The sequence below is a fragment of the Mus musculus genome, chromosome 16 (genome assembly GCF_000001635.26).
Source record: "Mus musculus strain C57BL/6J chromosome 16, GRCm38.p6 C57BL/6J".
Classification (NCBI taxonomy): Eukaryota; Metazoa; Chordata; class Mammalia; order Rodentia; family Muridae; genus Mus; species Mus musculus.
Window position 1 is genome coordinate 22,813,079 of NC_000082.6, and position 19,064 is coordinate 22,832,142.

Below are 19,064 nucleotides of genomic sequence, written 5' to 3' on the forward strand. Positions count from 1 at the left end.
AGTTAAGTAACTCATGTTAGTGGCTGCTCTGTGATAACTACTAGTTAAATAACCTGTGTTGCTGACTGGACTCATCTCACTTACCCATCTTCAACCAGGGCTTCCCAGCCACAAAAACCAACTCTGGCACAGTAAAAGAGTAACAGCAGAAACCTTTTATTAAGATTAAAAGTGAAACCAAAGGAGAAAAAGTTACTTTTTAGAGTTTATTGAAATTTAAAGCAGAAAATAATAAAACAATTTATACAATTTCATGTGTTTTATATGTTAAGGCCTAAAGTACCGTTTTATAAAACTATCTCTGCCATATTTATGCACCAACTGACCATTCTGTCACTCTTTTTAAAAAGAGAGTAGCAAGTTACAAAGAACCACACAACTGTTCTTTCTTTTCCTTCCTTTCTTTTGTGTGTGCTTGTTTGCTTGTTTCTGAGACACAGGATCCTCACCATGTAGAGCAGGCTGGCCTGGAACTTGCAGAGATCTGCCTGCCTCTGCCTGCTGAGCCCTGGGACTACAAGTATGTGCCACCACACCTGGCTAACTTTTTTAGCTAGGACAAAACCCTTTCATCGTACAAATTAAAATGTGGAGTCAGCTGGGAAGCCTGTACTGGTCACTGAGACACTAACTTACACACAGAGCTGCTGTGCCCAGTGTTCCGTTTCAGCCCCAGCCGTGTGACCTCCTGACCTTCTACAGTAAGATGCTTTATGAAGTCAGAAGTTTGGCTAAAGTTCAACCTAGGTGAGTACAGAACAGGAACCAGCAAAAGGTCTTGAATACAGAGAAGCCTTGAGGTCTCGCAGGCAGCAAGGATGCCTTTCCAACAGGCTTCAGGGGCATCACCTTCCGTTCCTCCTCACGTTTCCAGAGCCCTGCAGAGGAGCAAAGAAAATTAAATGTAGGTAAATTAATGTTCATGCTCTATGCAAATAAGAAAACTTTCTTTCTTTCCTTCTTTCTTTCTTTCTTTCTTTCTTTCTTTCTTTCTTTCTTTCTTTCTTTCTCTTTCCTTCCCCCCCCCTCTCTCTTTTTGGTTTTTCGAGACAGGGTTTCTCTGTGTAGCCCTGGCTGTCCTGGAACTCGCTCTGTAGACCAGGCTGGCCTCGAACTCAGAAATCCGCCTGCCTCTGCCTCCTGAGTGCTGGGATTAAAGGCGTGCACCACCATGCCCGGTGCGAAAACTACTTTTATGTATAAACTCATGTAAAGTATGTAGATCATGAGAATTCAGAGTGCTAAAATAAGGTTTGTATCCTTTTCGGTGTTAGTCAACTTAGGGAAAAACTTAGTTCTTAGGGAGAAACTCTAAGAATCCAAACTTGGTAGACAAGAGACTAACAGGAATGTTGATCCCGACCCCTTACAGTGTCTGTCTCTTTGAACAATCGCTGTATTTCCAATCCCAGCCCCACATTTGTTAACTATATATTGTGAAATTATGCTTATTTTAAGTTTAGTTTATGTGCATGGATATTCTGCTTGTATGTATGTATGTATGCATATATATATATGCACTACATGTACATGTACCCTTAGAGGCCAGAGGAGAGCATCAGCTCTTTGGAATTGGAGTCATAGACAGTTGTAGGTTAACATGTGGGTGATGGGAATTGAACCTGGGTCCTCTCAAAAAAAGCAGCAAGTGTTCTAACCAGTGAGCCATCTCTCCAGCCCCCAAAACATACAGCCCCCAAAATTATGTTTTGAGCATGGTGGTACATACCTACAATCCCAGCACATGGCACTGAGGCAGGAGGGCTGTTACAAGTTCAAGGCCAGCCTGCACTCCATAGGAAGACCCTGTGTCATGAACAAATTAAAGGAAAGAAAAATACTCTTTAGAAAGGCAATGCTCTTGTTCGCAGCTTTAGCAAACTGCAGTCTCCTAAGCAGGTAAGCACATGTCCATGCAGCCCACTGCTGAGTAGAAATGCATCCCAGGAGGAGAGCACGGCTGCGCAGAGCCCTATCATAAACATGACAGCAGTGTTATCTGAAGCAGAGGCAAGGAGGGAATCGTCTCATGAACACTGACATGTCCTCACAATGGACTGCTACCCAACCATAAGAGGGAACAGTGTTGAGCTGGAGACGGCTCAGAGGTTAAAGAGCACTGACTGCTCTTCCAGAGGTCCCGAGTTCAATCCCAGCATCCACATGTGGCTCACAACCATCTGTAATGGAATCTGATGCCCTCTTCTGGTGCGTCTTAAGGCAGCAACAGTGTAATATAGAATTAATAAATCTAGGGGAAAAAAAGGAGCAGTCCTGACACAGCAGACCTGCCCCTGACAGACAGGCTGACTGACTGGTTCATCTATAAGAATATCTAGAATAAGCAAGGGGAATGTTTGTCTGCCAGGGCCTGGAGGTGAGGAAAGCTGAGGGGGTTAAAGGTTGGGAAATGACTACTGATGTGGGGTGGGGGGAGCTTTAACTATGTGCTTTGAGATACTCTGTTTTTAAAAGGTGGTGGTTGTATAAGTTTGTGAACATAATAAAATACAATGACGTCTTCACCTTAGCAAGGTGATGTTCCAGGCTTGATGGTAAAATAATTCCCATAATTCCAGCTCCTTGGAAGGGTAAGGTAAGATGATTGCAAACTCAAGGTCTGTTTGGTTATGGGGCAAGCTCAAAACCGACTTAAGCAACTTAGCAGACACAGCCTTATCTAGCATGTGTGTGGCCCTCGGTCCCCTGCTCAGTACCACCAAAAGAATGAGAAAAAGAGAAAAAGAAAAGAAGACCCCAAACAAACAGGTGAATTTCATGATATATGAGCTGTATCTCTAAAAATAAGCTTTCTCCTACCTTGGGTCCCCAGGCTCGTCTCTGAAAGACAAATGCTGCTTACATTTTTTTATACTCTTTCAGAAATTCTTTAAGCATATGACCAGCATGAATATGAAAATCTCTTTATCTGGTTGAATCTCTAATGGGAATGCTTACCTAAACATCCAATGTTACCAGCTTGTTTTCCAGCCATTGCACTCTGCAGGGGATATTTATTTATTGGCACAAAGGAGCTTAGCAATGGCTAGACCACTAAAGAAAAGGCTAGACCACTGAAGAAAACGACCCTTTCCCCCAGCACCCATTAGCTTGCCCACAGACCTGCTGGGAGAGGGGATAGAAAATCTTCATTATTTACTACTATGCATAGGTTCATGATGTATGTGTGCGCATGCCTGTTCACCCAGTGTTCACATGGAGTAGAGAGGACAGCTTGGTGGAATCACTTCTCTCCTTCCACCTTTATGTGGGTTCTAGGGACCCAAATAGGACACCAGGCTCATGATGCATCTGGCCCTTCCCTCTGAACCACCTCAGCTGCCACATTTTCAATTTGTAGGCCGGCATCTCTGTAAGTGAACATCTCTATATGTAAATGAGCATCTTTGTATGTAAGTGAGCATCTCTGTATGTAAGTGAGCATCTCTGTATGTATGTGAGCATCTCTATGTATGTGAGCATGTCTGTATGTAAGTGAGCATCTCTGTATGTTAGTCAGCATCTCTGTATGTAAGTGAGCATCTCTGTATGTTAGTGAGCATCTCTGTATGTTAGTGAGCATCTCTGTATGTTAGTGAGCATCTCTGTATGTTAGTGAGCATGTCTGTATGCAAATGAGCATCTCTGTATGTATGTGAGCATCTCTGTATGTAAGTGAGCATCTCTGTATGTATGTGAGCATCTCTGTATGTGAGCATCTCTGTATGTCAGTGAGCATCTCTGTATGTAAGTGAGCATCTCTGTATGTAAGTGAGCATCTCTGTATGTAAGTGAGCATCTCTGTATGTAAGTGAGCATCTCTGTATGTATGTGAGCATCTCTCTATGTATGTGAGCATCTCTGTAGGTTAATGAGCATCTCAGTATGTTAGTGAGCATCTCTGTATGTAAGTGAGCATCTCTGTATGTTAGTGAACATCTCTGTATGTTAGTGAGCATCTCTGTCTGTAAGTGAGCATCTATGTATGTAAGTGAGCATCTCTGTAGGTTAATGAGCATCTCAGTATGTTAGTGAACATCTCTGTATGTAAGTGAGCATCTCTGTATGTTAGTGAACATCTCTGTATGTTAGTGAACATCTCTGTATGTAAGTGAGCATCTCTGTATGTTAGTGAGCATCTCTGTATGTATGTGAGCATCTTTGTATGTTAATGAACATCTCTGTAAGTGAGCATCTCTGTATGTTAGTGAGCATCTCTGTATTTATGTGAGCATCTTTGTATGTTAATGAGCATCTCTGTATGTTAGTGAGCATTTCCAATTCTATATTTTCCCCAACGAACTATGGTATCTTTTGCTTATTATTTTTTTTTTAATTTCAGTGTTCAAGAACTTGAAAGCAGCAAGTTAATTTCTATTTTAAAGCAGTGTGAGGGCTGAGGAGTTGTTTCAGCAGTTAAGGGCACTTGTTGCTCTTGTAGAAGACTCAGGTCGGATTCCAGGCACCCACATGATGGCTTACAACTGTCTGATACTCCGGTCCCAGGAGACCTGATGTGCTCTGATCTCCTCACATCTGGCATACATGTGGTGCACAGACAGACATGAAGGCAAACCACTCAGACTCATATTTTTTTGAAAATTTCTTTTAAAATATGCTAAAAAGGCATTTGGATTAAATAATTCTCAGCAAATTTATCTCTATATTCTCTTCTACATAGTTAATTCATGACTTTCATCTAGTGTTCAGTAATAAACTATTTATTTGGATTAATTCTATCTCATTTATTAATAATGCTCTATGTGACATTATTTAAGACCAGTTTTATTAGTTTTTGGAGACAGGAAAGAATCATTAGAGATGAAGTACAGAACTTAATGCCTGAGCTGGAGAGAGCGCTCAGCAGTTAAGCGCATACACTGCTTTCCCAGAGGACCCGAGTTCAATTTCCAGCACCAAAGCTGGTCAGCTCACAACCACCTCAAACTCCAGCTCCAGGGGAGCTGGCACCTTGGCCTTCTCTAGGCACACACTCAGGTGCATACACCCATAAGTAAAAATAAAATATAAAAAAAAAACATAATTAATGAAGAAAATGGTAAATTTTTGGTGGTACACAAATTGCAAGGAAAAATATAACTTGGGCATTATATTTTCCCACATTTCTGAGATAGACTCCACTTGAATAATCTTTCTCATAAAAAATGTGGGTATGTGTCTACCCGTGGGCGGGAACAGAAGAGCACAGGGGCAAGGACATAATACGCTGTGTTTTCTTTTCTGTTTTGCATGCCAAAGGGTTCCCAACAGTCTCGTAGGTGCCCGTGTTCTCAATGCCTACCCGTGGCTCCATGTGGTCCTATGCAGCCACTTGTCAGGAGGCTGCTGGAGTGGGCACAAGGCTGTCCAGCTGCTGCCGATGTCCGGTGCTAACCAACCACTCATAGAACTTGTTCTCCACTAGGGCCTGGAACTGCTTCCTCTGCTCCCTGAAGTTGGGGTTAAGAGAAAAAATATAAGGAGATTACGGACCCCAGCAGGTTATGATCTCCTAAAATCTCAATAAAACTAAATGACTATGTGCAGTTACCCTTCGGTTCTCACTGTGTTCAAGGCACAGTGAGACACAATGTTAGCTTAATGCATTGCAGGTTCTTCCTGAGGACAAAACGAATGAGCCAGTATTCTGACTGACGGGAATAAATGCATAAGGAAAAGAGACCATCCTGCAGTCCAGGTCAGAAGATTATGGTCTCTGTATATGTCCCTGTCAACTATAAGCCCTTGTGGGGAAGACAGGAAGGAAGCAAGATAAATAAACAGCATGAAGTTAAGTACTAAGAAAACCCTTGTTGGAGAACCGTGCTGTGTCAGCTGAGAATGCAGCATTACCGGGAGTGTTACCGTAGGAAAGGAGTGGACAGAGATAGATGCCTCTCTAATGTGACCTTCAACAGGATGATGTGGAACGGACTCCGGACAAAAATGATCAAGGCCCTAACGTGACAGCATGACATAGGCAAGAAAGAAGCAGAACCCACATCTGGGGACAACTTGCACATCAGCCTGGCAGGACACAACCCCACTGGATCTACAAGACACCAACAACAGATAGGGCATGTGGGAATGACTACCACCCAAAGGGAGAGCAGGGTACTCCACAACCCCAACTGCACAATCCCGCTCAAGTCCAGCGGTGAGATCAAGACGGGAACAATGACTGGCAGGCCCTGTCTCCTGGGTGCGTGGATGCTGACACTTGGTACCTTAGATCCACCTCATCCCAACCTGTCTTGCAGATAAATGACTAAGTTACAACCGTGCAGTCACTTTTCTTGAATGAATTAAATGCAGATGGCATTTAATCTCCAGCAAGGCCTTGCTTCCCACAACCCTCCACATATCTCACAGTGTGAACCAGTATCTGGCTGGCAGTTTGCCTTCAATCTGGTTTCTGTCTTTTTCCCGCAGAAAGTTCTCAACTCATTTAACTAAATGGCTTAACTTTATGGCAATATTAAAACAGTGTATTTGCTCTGCAGGAACTCTACTTCAAATGTGTGTGTGTTTCAGGCTAGTAATCAGCAATATGATACTTTTTAATGCTGAGCAGCACCTGTGAAGTGTAGGCCTGCACGTCAATGGTCAGGAGAGTGGATGTTCTTCAGTGCTCCCACTGCACAAGCAGTTGGTGGCTTAGGTACAGTTAAGGAATTTTTGGCTTACAATGAGTTTTGCTCTGGACATAACCCTAGTGTAAGCTAAGATGCACCTTTATTCCCAAAGTTACACTAGCTCCTTTTACAGTACTTCTAGAACCATTCCATGCTAGAATATAATTGCTTACCACATTCCAGACTCTACAAATCTCCCTAAACTTTCCACGTGTGTAAGAGAGTCTAGGCATTTAAATGGTGGAAACATTTATACAGTAAGTGTTCTAAAAATATTTTTTCAATGACGATCTCATTATACACTCTAATTCTATAACTGTACTATATGGTGTCATAGTAACTGAGAGGATAATAAGGACACAGAGACAGAGAAGCACCTCTGGAACAAGGCCAACAAGGTAGTACTTGAATCCTCTGTGACTAAGGAAAGTACTTAAATCTTAGATCTCTAGTCTTCATCTGCAACTGGGTACAGCAATTAGAAATAGTCAGTGAGTTAACAGAGTTGTTCAGATCAGTGCTTGGGACATTCTAAGTACTCGGTCTGTGATCCAGTGAACATCTCCATCGTTACTGATATCTTAGAGTGAAAACTTCCTATTCAGAAAGCTCTGAGTACAGTGAGGTCACCAATCTGCTGACATGGTTCATGAGGTGAGAGCCACATCCAGGGTTTATATAGGTAACTGTAGTACTTCTACACAGATCCCCAACTAAGGCATAAGTTGTTGATCATGTGTGTGTGTGTGTGTTTATTGTATATATAGGTATGAAGTATGATGTACACACACATACACCACACACACTGAGGGAGCTTAGATTGAGATTTACAAAAATAACTTGACCCTGTGCTCAAATGGAGAGAGAAGAAGTTACCCCCGCCGTGGGCTAGCACCATAGTATTCCTTTTCCTCTCTTGGACTCTCTAACAAATGAAATTTGTCCACCAACGTATTTGTAAAAAACGATTACTTATTTCAAGCACGGGTAATTTTAAGTTATTCACAGTGGTCTGCTGAGAAGAAAATTGGTTAATAAAAACTTACTAAGCTCAGACTCAATTTTTAGAATCCTTTTTCACATTCTCATCTTCACACACTTACACATGGAGCCTGGCCTGCTGCCCGAGTATTTCCATCCTCCCCGTCCTCCTCTCTGCTCTCCCCCAGACACTGAACCACAGTCTGACTGCCTATGTGCCAGCCCAGAGTTCTATTTAAGTCTGCCATGGCCTCTAGTGGAGAGTCTGTGTACCGCGGGACTTACAGACGCTCCTGAAAAAATGAACGCCATTCTGGGCTTCATCGCACAGCTTACAGCAAGCACTGCAAAGCTTCTACTGTGCAATTCTAGTGGGATGTTCGAGGCCTGATCATCAAAACACAGCATAATTTGACTCAGGTCACTTATCAAGCTTAGGGAGCACTGTGTTGCACCCCAAATCCTACCTTAGATTCTGCTTCTCAGATATCTGCTCCTCCACTACTCTCAGATATTCAGACTAGACCTCACTTGCTATGCAAAGTTCCCATTCTTCAGGACCCATTACAAATTCTATCTCCTTGACACATCTTCCTTAATTGTTCACACTGCTGTCTTTGGACTCTTTGTAAACTGCATGCCAGGTCTCTGGCTTCTGGAGTTCAAAGACCAATATCCTTTAAATAAAAACCTGGGCATAACATAATACTCACAGCTATGTGTTGTCCCATGCATGAAGTTTTTAAAAAGCCACTTTGGTGCCCCCTAAGTAGAATGAAACACAGTATTTTATACTGCAAATCTAGCTTTTAAAACCATACTTTCATCATTTCTCCCATTTTAGCATTGATTAAGGGAGTGAGTGACAAGAACTAGCAAGAATCAGTCTTGAAACAACCACCTTCAAGAACATGACTTGTAAGTCTGTGGTGTGGTGGGAAACCAGTGTACAAGAGGGTGCTAACAGCTAGGTTGTTAAGGCTGAACCACATCCCATTTTCTAGACAAGATTGCTTTAGTTCATGCAAATCTTATCTCTGCCAACTAAGTGTAAGCTGATTTTTATTGTGATGCTTACCACGTACTCCCTGCCACTAACCTGGAATTTGTGATCCTCCTGCCCCAAGCCTTTAGGTGCTGGGATCACAGGCTTGTGCCATAGAGCAATTTCAACTTCTTCAAGGATGGGAGCCTAATATCTGAGCACCTACCTTAGCATCTTCTAGCCACACAGCATCTAGAATGCTAACCTGGGACTCAAGCCCTGAGAAAGGATGAACAGGTCATTTTAATTTGTGTGGCTGGATACTATAGACTATCGAAATTAATTTGTCTTCCCATCAAGTGTTGCACAAATGGCAAAACACTGACTCTAGAAGACACTTACTTTGTCAAACGAGCCTCCTTCACAGTTTTCTGCCAGATATGTATGCTCTCTTCTCTTTGAGCCAGTGCTTTCTGGTAGGCAGAGGGGAGACCCCCAGGTATCTCTGCTGTGTCCCCTTCCATCTCAAAGGGAATAACAAATATGTAGAACTCAGAAGGAGGCAAGAGCCGGAAGAGACTTGTGACAGAGCCTTCTTTGCACACCACCATCGGGTTATCCCAATAGTTAGGCACTGTAGCAAGGCCAGTCCTGGCCATGTGGTCCTCCAGCATTGGGTAATGGGTATGAAAGGGGGCAAAAGTTACTGTCTGGTTTCCAGAGAGAATAAGTGGACGTGAAGGTGTCATAATGTGAAAGGTGCAGCTTGTTGTAGAAGAGATGGACAGTCGGTGGCAAACAGCAATGACTTTTAGATTCTCACAGTCATGTAGGTGAAGAGTCGTCTCCACAGGACCCAACACAAAGGTACTATTCCTGCATTTTTCAATTGTCATGGATCTGAAAAATTTTAAATGAGTTAAATTCTTCTGAATCAATTACGTAGAATAAAATTCGTTCGCAAAACAAAAACAAAAACCCCAGTCCAAAGAAAATATCAAAATATTAGGGACCTACGCTTACCGTAAGGGGGAGAGCAGATATATAAAAGACTCACTGCAGCGATGAGCCCTGACATGTGCTCCTACTAGAGTTTCTGAGCTCTTGGCCAGTGTCTGCTTGTAAACCTGGCTCATCACCACGATGCGGTGCAACCGAGGAGCCATGTGAGCATTGCAAGCAATCTTGGCTCTTTTGGTCGAACCTTCAACTATTTAAGAAAACACACAAATAATAAGATAGTTTCAAATCAAAGAAAGCATGTGACCATACACTCATACACGTCTACATGTGCTCCTGCCTACAATCCGTCCATTACATGTAAAGAAATAAATGTAAGAGTTAATGATAAAGTACTGTTTACTGTTATTTTTCTATATATCTGTAATCTTTCAAAATCATCTTTAACAAATGTAAACCTATAATAGTCTCAAGATTTCTGGTAGAGCTAGGATGAGTTTTCTCATTTACCTGCTAAGTTAAGTAACATGCCTAAGGTCTTACACTAGTGGCAGATCCAAACAGCTCTTCCTCAGGATGCTCACTGTCATCTCAACCATAATGGCCTCCGCAAACTGCCATACTACAAACTCTGCATCCTTCTCAACTGTCTTAGTCAGGGTTTCTATTCCTGCACAAGCATCATGACCAAGAAGCAGTTGGGGAGGAAAGGGTTTATTCAGCTTACATTTTCCACATTGCTGTTAATCACCAAAGGATGTCAGGACTGGAACTCAAGCAGGTCAGGAAGCAGGAGCTGATGCAGAGGCTATGGAGGGATGTTGCTTATTGGCTTGCTTCCTCTGGCTTGTTCAGCTTGCTCTCTTATAGACCCAAGACTACCAGCCCAGAGATGGCACCACCCACAGGGGACCTCCCCTCTTGATCACTAATTGAGAAAATGCCTTACAGCTGGATCTCGTGGAGGCATTTCCCCAATTGAAGCTCCTTTCTCTGTGATAACTCCAGCCTGTGTCAAGTTGACACAAAACTGGCCAGTATATCAACTAACAGCATCATCCCAGGACTCCCACTTGAGTTCACATCTCCTCTCCCAAGATCATTCTTACTGGGACTGCACCTCTACACAGGGTCCCCACCGAGACAGCCATGTTACCATGAGTCTTACTGCTCTGTCTGCACTTCCCACTAGCCACGCAGACAATCAAACCCGGTCCAGTGTGGAAAGGATATACAGATATGCTAAAATTCTTCTTTTAAGAGACTTATTAGTTTTCAATTGCACATAACCATATGCATAAAACATGGTTATGTAGAAAAATAACATTAAAAAGTTTAAATATTGGTTTATTATAAAACTACTAGAATTTTAATATAGTCATATGAGATTAGATAGTCTTAATTGTCCCATAGTGCCTTCCCTATCAAGGGTAAAGCTCCCTTAAGCCTATGTGTTTTTTATAAAGCTAAGGATTACACAGTTTCACCTACATGTCTATAGGATCCCTGAATCTCAAGGAGACTCTGATTCATGGCAGAATAGCTGGGTTGGATATAGACTTCCTGGATCACTTAAAAAACAAACAAACAAACAAACAAACCCCAGACTTTGTAGCTAATGTGCAATCATTCTGTTTTACAGTGTTATAAAAATATGAAAAAAAGATGTCATTCTTTCTGGAGGCATTGCTCAATGGTAGAACGAATGCTTAGGATGCGTGAAGCCCCAAGTTCAATCCCTTAGCATGTTCTAAAAAAATCCTGAAAAAAGATTCAACTTTCTGGGGGAAAAGGGAGTTGAGACAGGGTCTCAATATGTAGACCAGGCTGTTCTAGAATTCACTCTCAGAGACCAGGCTGGCCTCAAACTCAGATATCTACCAGCCTCTGCCTCCTGAGTGCTAGGACTAAAGGCATATAACACCATACCCAGATAAACCAATATATTTAAAGAAAAATATATGGAAGCTTTCTGTGGAATCTTTGCAATTCTGAAATTGTGGAAACAGAGACTATTATATTTTATTTTCTCAATAATCTGGCCTGGCACATAGCTTAGTAGCACAGATATCTGAAACGTTTTCTTGGTTCTTTTCTTGAAATGTATACATGGGCCCACGAGTCTACAGCAGTGGAAGCTAGCTGTGAGCCACGGCTGTCCAGTGACACAGCCCACACTGGTCCCTTATTACTGTTCATATAATTTCTAATTTAGAAAGGAAGTATATTCCTTGCTTGTGTCTTACAGCTAAAAGCTACTCATCTCTACACCAACTCTGAGGAGTCATCTATTGGTATGCCAAATCCTGCTGCTAAATAGAAATGAAAAAGCCTCAAGCAAGCATCTGACAGCGGAGGGAAGAGAGAATTGGGCCAGGATGGATTATAGCTTCTGTGAATATGACAAAAGACCCAGATCACCTGAGGGTCCTGCCCCACTGTGCAGGGCACATACAGAAGACAGATCTTCTTTTATATGGAGACATCTCTTGCTTACTTACTGTGGGGGTTTTAATAGGAATGGCCCCCACAGACTCATGTGTTTGAATGCTTGGCCCATACGGAGAGCATGGCACTGTTAGGAGGTGTGGCCTTGTTGGAGGAAGTGTGTCACTAGGGCTGGGCTTTGAGGTCTCAGAAGCTCGAGGTTTCTCCTGCTGTTTGGAGATGAAGACGTAGACCTCTTAGCTCCTTCTCCAGCACCATGTCTGCCTTCACCATGCTTCTCACCATGATGATAATGGACTGAACCTCTGAAACTGTAAGCCAGCCCCAGTTAAATGTTTTCCTTTATAAGAGCTGCCATGGTCATGGTGTCTCTTCACAGCAATAAAATCCTAACAAAGGCATTCACTTGGTTTTTTTTCCTTTATTTTTACCTTATATTCATGTATGTTTTACCTGCATGTATGTTGTGTACCACATGTGTGCACTGCAGAGACAGAATCTCACCATATAGGCCAATTTGCCCTTGAACCTGTGAGTCTTCTCTGTCCTCCAAGTGCTGGATTTCAGGCCTGTGCCACTGCACCAGGCTAGAAGGCATCTGATCATTCATACACCAGCACACAGCAGGTTCCCCTGTTATTGAATTTAACATTAGGTAAAGCATCATTCTTTAAATACCTTGGTGAGCCCAAGCCAATTTCTTTCCAGACTTGAGGCAAGCAGATGGACCAAACGGATTTGTGGTCAAAGAGGCCCTCAACCATGCTTCCAGCTTGTAGAGAGAGAAAGTCTTAGAGCTCTTTGAGAAGCCACTTGCTACGTGCAGTGGTTGCCACAGTGCAAGTTGATGAAGGGGATAGACCTTCTTGGCTCTGCTCACGGTGCCTTCAATGAGAAAGCTGAGCGCCGTGACAGCATCCCGGGAGAGCAGACTGCTGTGGGTCGAGTGAAAGGAGGCAGTGAGCTGCTCTGGGTCTAGAAGCAGCTCGAGGAGCTCTGACAGATGATTACAGACAAAAGCCTGGTGACTGTAGTCATTCCAATTCTAAAACAAACAAAGGAAAAAATACTCAACTGAACAAAGGTGTCCTGTAAGATAAACATCTGACATTTTAATTACATTGCATTTATATGATGCCTCATTCCCTCAAAAGAAAGTAGGTAGCTGTGTAAAAGTAACCTTGGTGTATGTACTATGTGTAAGCTAACTCTACAGCACTGCAGGTTCAATACCCCTTTATCTAATACATTGAGACCAGAACTATTATGGGGTTTTGTCTATTTTTTATTTCTTATGTTCAAAGCAATGGTTTTATTTATCTTCGCCAAGTAACGGGCCATCTATCTTATGATTTATTTTTGAAGTCTTGAATATTTAAACTAGCTAATTCATTCTCTGTTCTTACACACAGAATTACACACTCCTTGTTCATGGCATAATTATCATGGTGCATACCAAGGCCTGTGGCCTCATCCTTGGACTTAACCTAGAATGAATGTCTTTTGTGATCATTAATTTGTTCCAAGCCTATTTTTCTTTCTAGTGCAATTTATGTGCTTGTAGCACATGAACGCTCATTGAACTCCTTTTCTGACATATGCAGCCTTCACTATTTATAAGAGGAGGAATATTCTATTTTTTATTCTCACCTTAAACTTTCTATCAACTATCTTAACTTCTTAAAATTATTTGAATCAAATCAGGAATTATGTAAAATCATTACCAGGAATTATAAAATCAACAATTTATTCAAACAACATTATTTCATAAAAGTCCATCTTCATGTTGATCTGCAGGAAATTTGTCCAATAGGGTGGGCTGTTAATATCCACAAACCAATCATAACGTACTACAGGCAGAAGGGTCTGTTGTTGCCCAGTCACAGCAGATCAAAGAAATACAGGAATACAGAGAAATGAGGAATACAGCAATGACAACATGAGAACGCACATTAGCAGCAAGAAGCGATCCAGAGATGACGCCCCTGCGGCCATGCCTACACCCATCACAGCCATGCAAAATGGTGGGCCGCCTCCAGGAAGCCCACTTGTCCATTGCAGCTCCCCTACATGGCATTTGCCAAGGGCTCGTTAAAGAGCAGGAACTAGAAAGCCATCTGCTCCTCTTTCAGAGGCCATGCTCTCACATTCGTCTCTTTTCCTCCGATGAGAAGCCATCTGTACTTCAGAGCTTCTAATCTCGCAGAATTGCAGGTCACTTGTGGGCTATTCTAATAGGCCCTAATGCCACATAAGTACCCAATCATTAACTAGTAAGTCCTTCAGTCTAAAGGACTGATAGCTCGAGGTCTTCATTTCAAAATAGGCCAATGAGACCACTATGATTACCTGGGACACACACCCAGGATTACCTAGAGCACACCCAGGAGTTTGGGACCAGCTTTGTTAATATTAATGAGATTCGTCCCGACAAACAAAGTCAAAGGTATAACAGTGAATATGTTACTCAGTTTTCCTGGAGCCTTAGGCATAGGGACTGTATTTGAGATGTACCATTTGGGCTTGGGTACACCACAACCACTTATTTCTTGTATTTTGACTCCCTTTGAATCTCTACAATAGTCTGCATTTGCAGCAAAAAGTTGCTTTGATGAGGGGCCAGCAATATGCTTATCTGTGAATATAAAGATAAGTGTTTAGAACACAATTAAGCTACACTGGCTTAGGACAATGGCAGAGGTAGCTTCTCCTTTGAGGCCTGTGACTCTGTAGCCACAGAAGTCAGTTGGTTCAGTCTACAGTGCCAAGCATGAATTCCCTCCCTTAAATCCAAAGACAGTTGTTGGTACTCCCGAGATTTAAGCCCTACTATTGCGCCACTGGAGATGCCCTGCCAGTCATTCTTGTGGTTTGTAGGCCTTGCATTGTGGAAGAATGAGCGAAGACCAGACTGCTTGCTGCTGTGTGGTCCCCTATGTTCAAGCTACACCCAGTGTAGCACACAGTCTCCTTCTGCTGCCTACAGAGCAAGATGTGGAACCATCTGTAGAATGGGTGTTAGATATCAAACCTGGGTCCTCTACAAGAACAACCAGTGTGCTTACCTCCTGGGCTTCTCTCAGCCCCTAACACAGGACTTCTTAGACTTTTTCCTACTCCTACTTGCTTGCCTGAGAAGTTTACACAATCCTGGATGTAGGTCTATAAACTAGGTGCACACACATTTTCTGACAATAAAACATTAAGAAATTTACTTTAAGGTGAAAGCAGAAGTTTGCACTGGGCAGAAGATGAAGGGTCAGCTGCCTGAGGATCAAGATCTAGAGCTCTCAGCTCCTTCTCCTGAACCATGCCTGCCTGTATACTGCCATGCTTTCCTCCATGATGATAAAGGACTACACCTCTGAAACTGTAAGCTAGCCCCAGTTAAATGTTTTCCTTATAATAGTAGCCATGGTCATATTATGTCTTCACAGCAATAAAACCCAAATTAAGTCAGGGTGAAAACACCTCTTTAAAAGTAACTCAAGCTGAAGAAGCAGACATCTTGCAGAACAATTTGCAGGTAGAGAGAATAAACATGTCAAAAATGGAATAGAAACTAAGGTTGTCTACTGGTCAAGGTGGCCACACTATATACATCTGATAGAAATTCTCCCAGATTGGGTAGCAATGATATCATGGCTACTTGACAATATCTGAAATCAACCTGACTACATCTGGAATCAACTAAAACCCAAGATGTTGGGCATACCTCTAAGGAGTTTCTTTAATCTGACTATTTGAGGTAGGAAGACCACCCCTATGCTGGGCCACACCCTCTGGTGGCAGTCCACAAAGAGGGCCTGGAAGAAGGAAGCTTTGTGCCTGCTTGCTGTCACTCTTGCCACCATGTTTGTCTACTCTTGCTGAGGTGGTATCATATCTAACGGCTTCGAGATTCCAGCACAGGCTGAAGACCAGCAGCTCTCCAGGAATCCTTCAGCCCTTCAACACCAAACTGGGACAGTAGAGACATGCAGCCTAACAGACTGAGCAAACTGGGACGGTAGAGACATGCAGCCTAACAGACTGAGCAAACTGGGACGGTAGAGACATGCAGCCTAACAGACTGAGCAACTTCCAGACTCTTGGCCTTTCCAGTGTGAGACAGCCATTGCTGGCCTGCCTGAACTACATCCTGTAAGACAGCCTAATACATCACCTTTTAATGTGGCTACTGTTCCTTGAGAACACTAAAACACGCATCTGTACTGTATTGTAGAACCTAGTAATAATGGACTCCCTTGTGCTGAACTCAAGTTCTAGCAGTGAGCTGCTCAACCAGAAAAAAAAATCAGCAGTGGATTTGTTCCCATATAACGTGAAGTACTTTGATCTTATGCATTGGAGGGTATGGCCTACACTAAAAATGGGTAAAGTTACAGGTCTACAATAATGGATTCCTTTAAAAATAATCTTCAGGGCCGGGCGGTGGTGGCACACGCCTTTATCCCTAGCACTTGGGAGGCAGAAGCCAGCCTGGTCTACAGAGTGAGTTCCAGGACAGCCAGGGCTACACAGAGAAACCCTGTCTCGAAAAAAACCAAAAAAGAAAAAAAAAAAAAAAGAATAATCTTCAGAAAATACATGAAGCAAAGACAAGGTTTTTTTTTTTTTTCCCAGAACCAACCTTTCATTTATGCCTAAGAATTCTCAGTATCCTGGGATTCTCTGTAAGCTTTGAGTGTATGCTGAGGGACAGCAGAACTCAAACCTTCTGAGCACGAGGAGCCTTGGCCAGGCCTGTTTGGTACAGTGCGGCCTTGCGTATGGTACTGTCCAGAGGGAGCCCACAGAGAATACAGAGATGCTGTGATGCACTACGGCATACACAAGCCTTGATGCACACAATGGCATGGCCCATCAAGATGGGTTACTGCACGCTCCAGTGCTGGCTACGCCATCCCAGAAGGACAACTTGGAAAATTCTAACTACATTAGGAGATCCCAGAGTTAAATCTGGACAGATCATGTAGGTTTTCCGGGGGGCTTGATGCAAATCTACATTTTATTTTTGTAGAAAACTGGGTTGACTTGTACTGATAAGTAAATTTACTTTAAGACAATTCCTCAAAAAAAAACAAAAAACCACCATGTAATTTTACCATTTGTTACTGATTACATCAAATCTGCATACTACTAAAATAGCGTAGGAAATAAATCAGACCAACAATCAACAAATGGGGTCCCAAGGAAACTAAAAAGCTTCTGTCTAATAAGGGAAATTGTTAGGAAAATTCCTTCTCCCAGAATGGGAGGAAACATTTGCCAGCTACTTAACTAACAAAGGACTGAAGTCTACAATATACTAAGAACTCAGAAAATTAAAGAAAAAAAAAACCAAAAAAACAAGCAATAGGAATCAACAAAAGATTCCCAAAGGGGGATATGTAAGTTGATAGGAAACATCTTTAAAAGAGCTCAACTTCCTCAGTCATAGGGAAATGCAGATGAAAGGTACATGAGGATTCCATGTCACCCAGTCAGAAAGGCCAGCATCAGGACATGCGTGAATAGTGACAGGTGCTGGTACAACTGTGGCAGAGTGAGCTCTCCCTTATACACTGTGACAGACAGAGTGTGCTCTCCCTATATACTGTGACTGTGACAGACAGTGTGTGCTCTCTTATATACTGTGACTGTGACAGTGTGTGCTCTCTTATATACTGTGACTGTGACAGACAGAGGGTGCTCTCTTATATACTGTGACTGTGACAGACAGAGTGTGCTCTCTTATATACTGTGACTGTGACAGACAGAGTGAGCTCTCCCTATATACTGTGACTGTGACAGACAGAGTGTGCTCTCTTATATACTGTGACTGTGACAGAGTGTGCTCTCTTATATACTGTGACTGTGACAGACAGAGTGTGCTCTCTTATATACTGTGACTGTGACAGACAGAGTGTGCTCTCCCTATATACTGTGACAGACAGAGGGTGCTCTCTTATATACTGTGACTGTGACAGACAGAGTGTGCTCTCTTATATACTGTGACTGTGACAGAGTGTACTCTCTTATATACTGTGACTGTGACAGACAGAGTGTGCTCTCTTATATACTGTGACTGTGACAGACAGAGGGTGCTCTCTTATATACTGTGACTGTGACAGACAGAGTGTGCTCTCTTATACACTGTGACTGTGACAGACAGAGTGAGCTCTCCCTATATACTGTGACTGTGACAGACAGAGTGTGCTCTCTTATATACTGTGACTGTGACAGACAGAGTGTGCTCTCTTATATACTGTGACTGTGACAGACAGAGTGTGCTCTCCCTATATACTGTGACAGACAGAGGGTGCTCTCTTATATACTGTGACTGTGACAGACAGAGTGTGCTCTCTTATATACTGTGACTGTGACAGACAGAGTGTGCTCTCTTATATACTGTGACTGTGACAGACAGAGGGTGCTCTCTTATATACTGTGACTGTGACAGACAGAGTGTGCTCTCTTATACACTGTGACTGTGACAGACAGAGTGAGCTCTCCCTATATACTGTGACTGTGACAGACAGAGTGTGCTCTCTTATATACTGTGACTGTGACAGACAGAGTGTGCTCTCTTATATACTGTGACTGTGACAGACAGAGTGTGCTCTCTTATATACTGTGACTGTGACAGAGTGTGCTCTCTTATATACTGTGACTGTGACAGACAGAGGGTGCTCTCCCTATATACTGTGACTGTGACAGACAGAGTGTGCTCTCTTATATACTGTGACTGTGACAGACAGAGTGAGCTCTCCCTATATACTGTGACTGTGACAGACAGAGTGTGCTCTCTTATATACTGTGACTGTGACAGACAGAGTGTGCTCTCCCTTATATACTGTGCATGCAAACACAGACTTGCAGACTATTGTGGTTTCTCAAAAAACTAGAAAGAGGGCCAGGCATCATGGTGCACACCTTTAATCCCATCACTGGGAAGGAGAAACAGGTAGATCTTGCTGAGCTAGAGGCCAGTCTGGTCTACATAGGGAGTTCCAGGCCAGCTGAGGCTACAAAGTAAAACCCTAGCCCACTCCCCCAAACCAAAGAAAAAC

The 19,064-nt window shown here is 42.8% G+C and overlaps 1 protein-coding gene across 12 annotated transcripts in view; it reads right to left on the minus strand.

The window, feature by feature from the left end:
- Positions 1-135: 135 nt before the first annotated feature.
- Positions 136-19,064, minus strand: part of Tbccd1 (TBCC domain containing 1) — a 44,482-nt gene continuing 25,553 nt past the window's right edge. For 6 of the 12 annotated variants that reach the window (XM_006522567.4, NM_001316746.1, NM_001081368.2 and 3 more), the window contains exons 4-8: positions 12,688-13,054; positions 9,625-9,811; positions 9,004-9,501; positions 5,303-5,450; positions 136-878 (exon numbers count right to left, since the gene is read on the minus strand). In XM_006522567.4, coding sequence (XP_006522630.1) covers positions 5,336-5,450; positions 9,004-9,501; positions 9,625-9,811; positions 12,688-13,054 — 1,167 coding nt within the window. In that variant the 3' untranslated portion in view covers positions 136-878; positions 5,303-5,335. Of the gene's footprint in view, positions 879-1,729; positions 1,807-5,302; positions 5,451-9,003; positions 9,502-9,624; positions 9,812-10,329; positions 10,370-12,687; positions 13,055-19,064 lie in introns of those variants that run through there. The other 6 variants (XR_003951830.1, XR_003951831.1, XR_384598.4 and 3 more) reach the window with 4 other exon arrangements.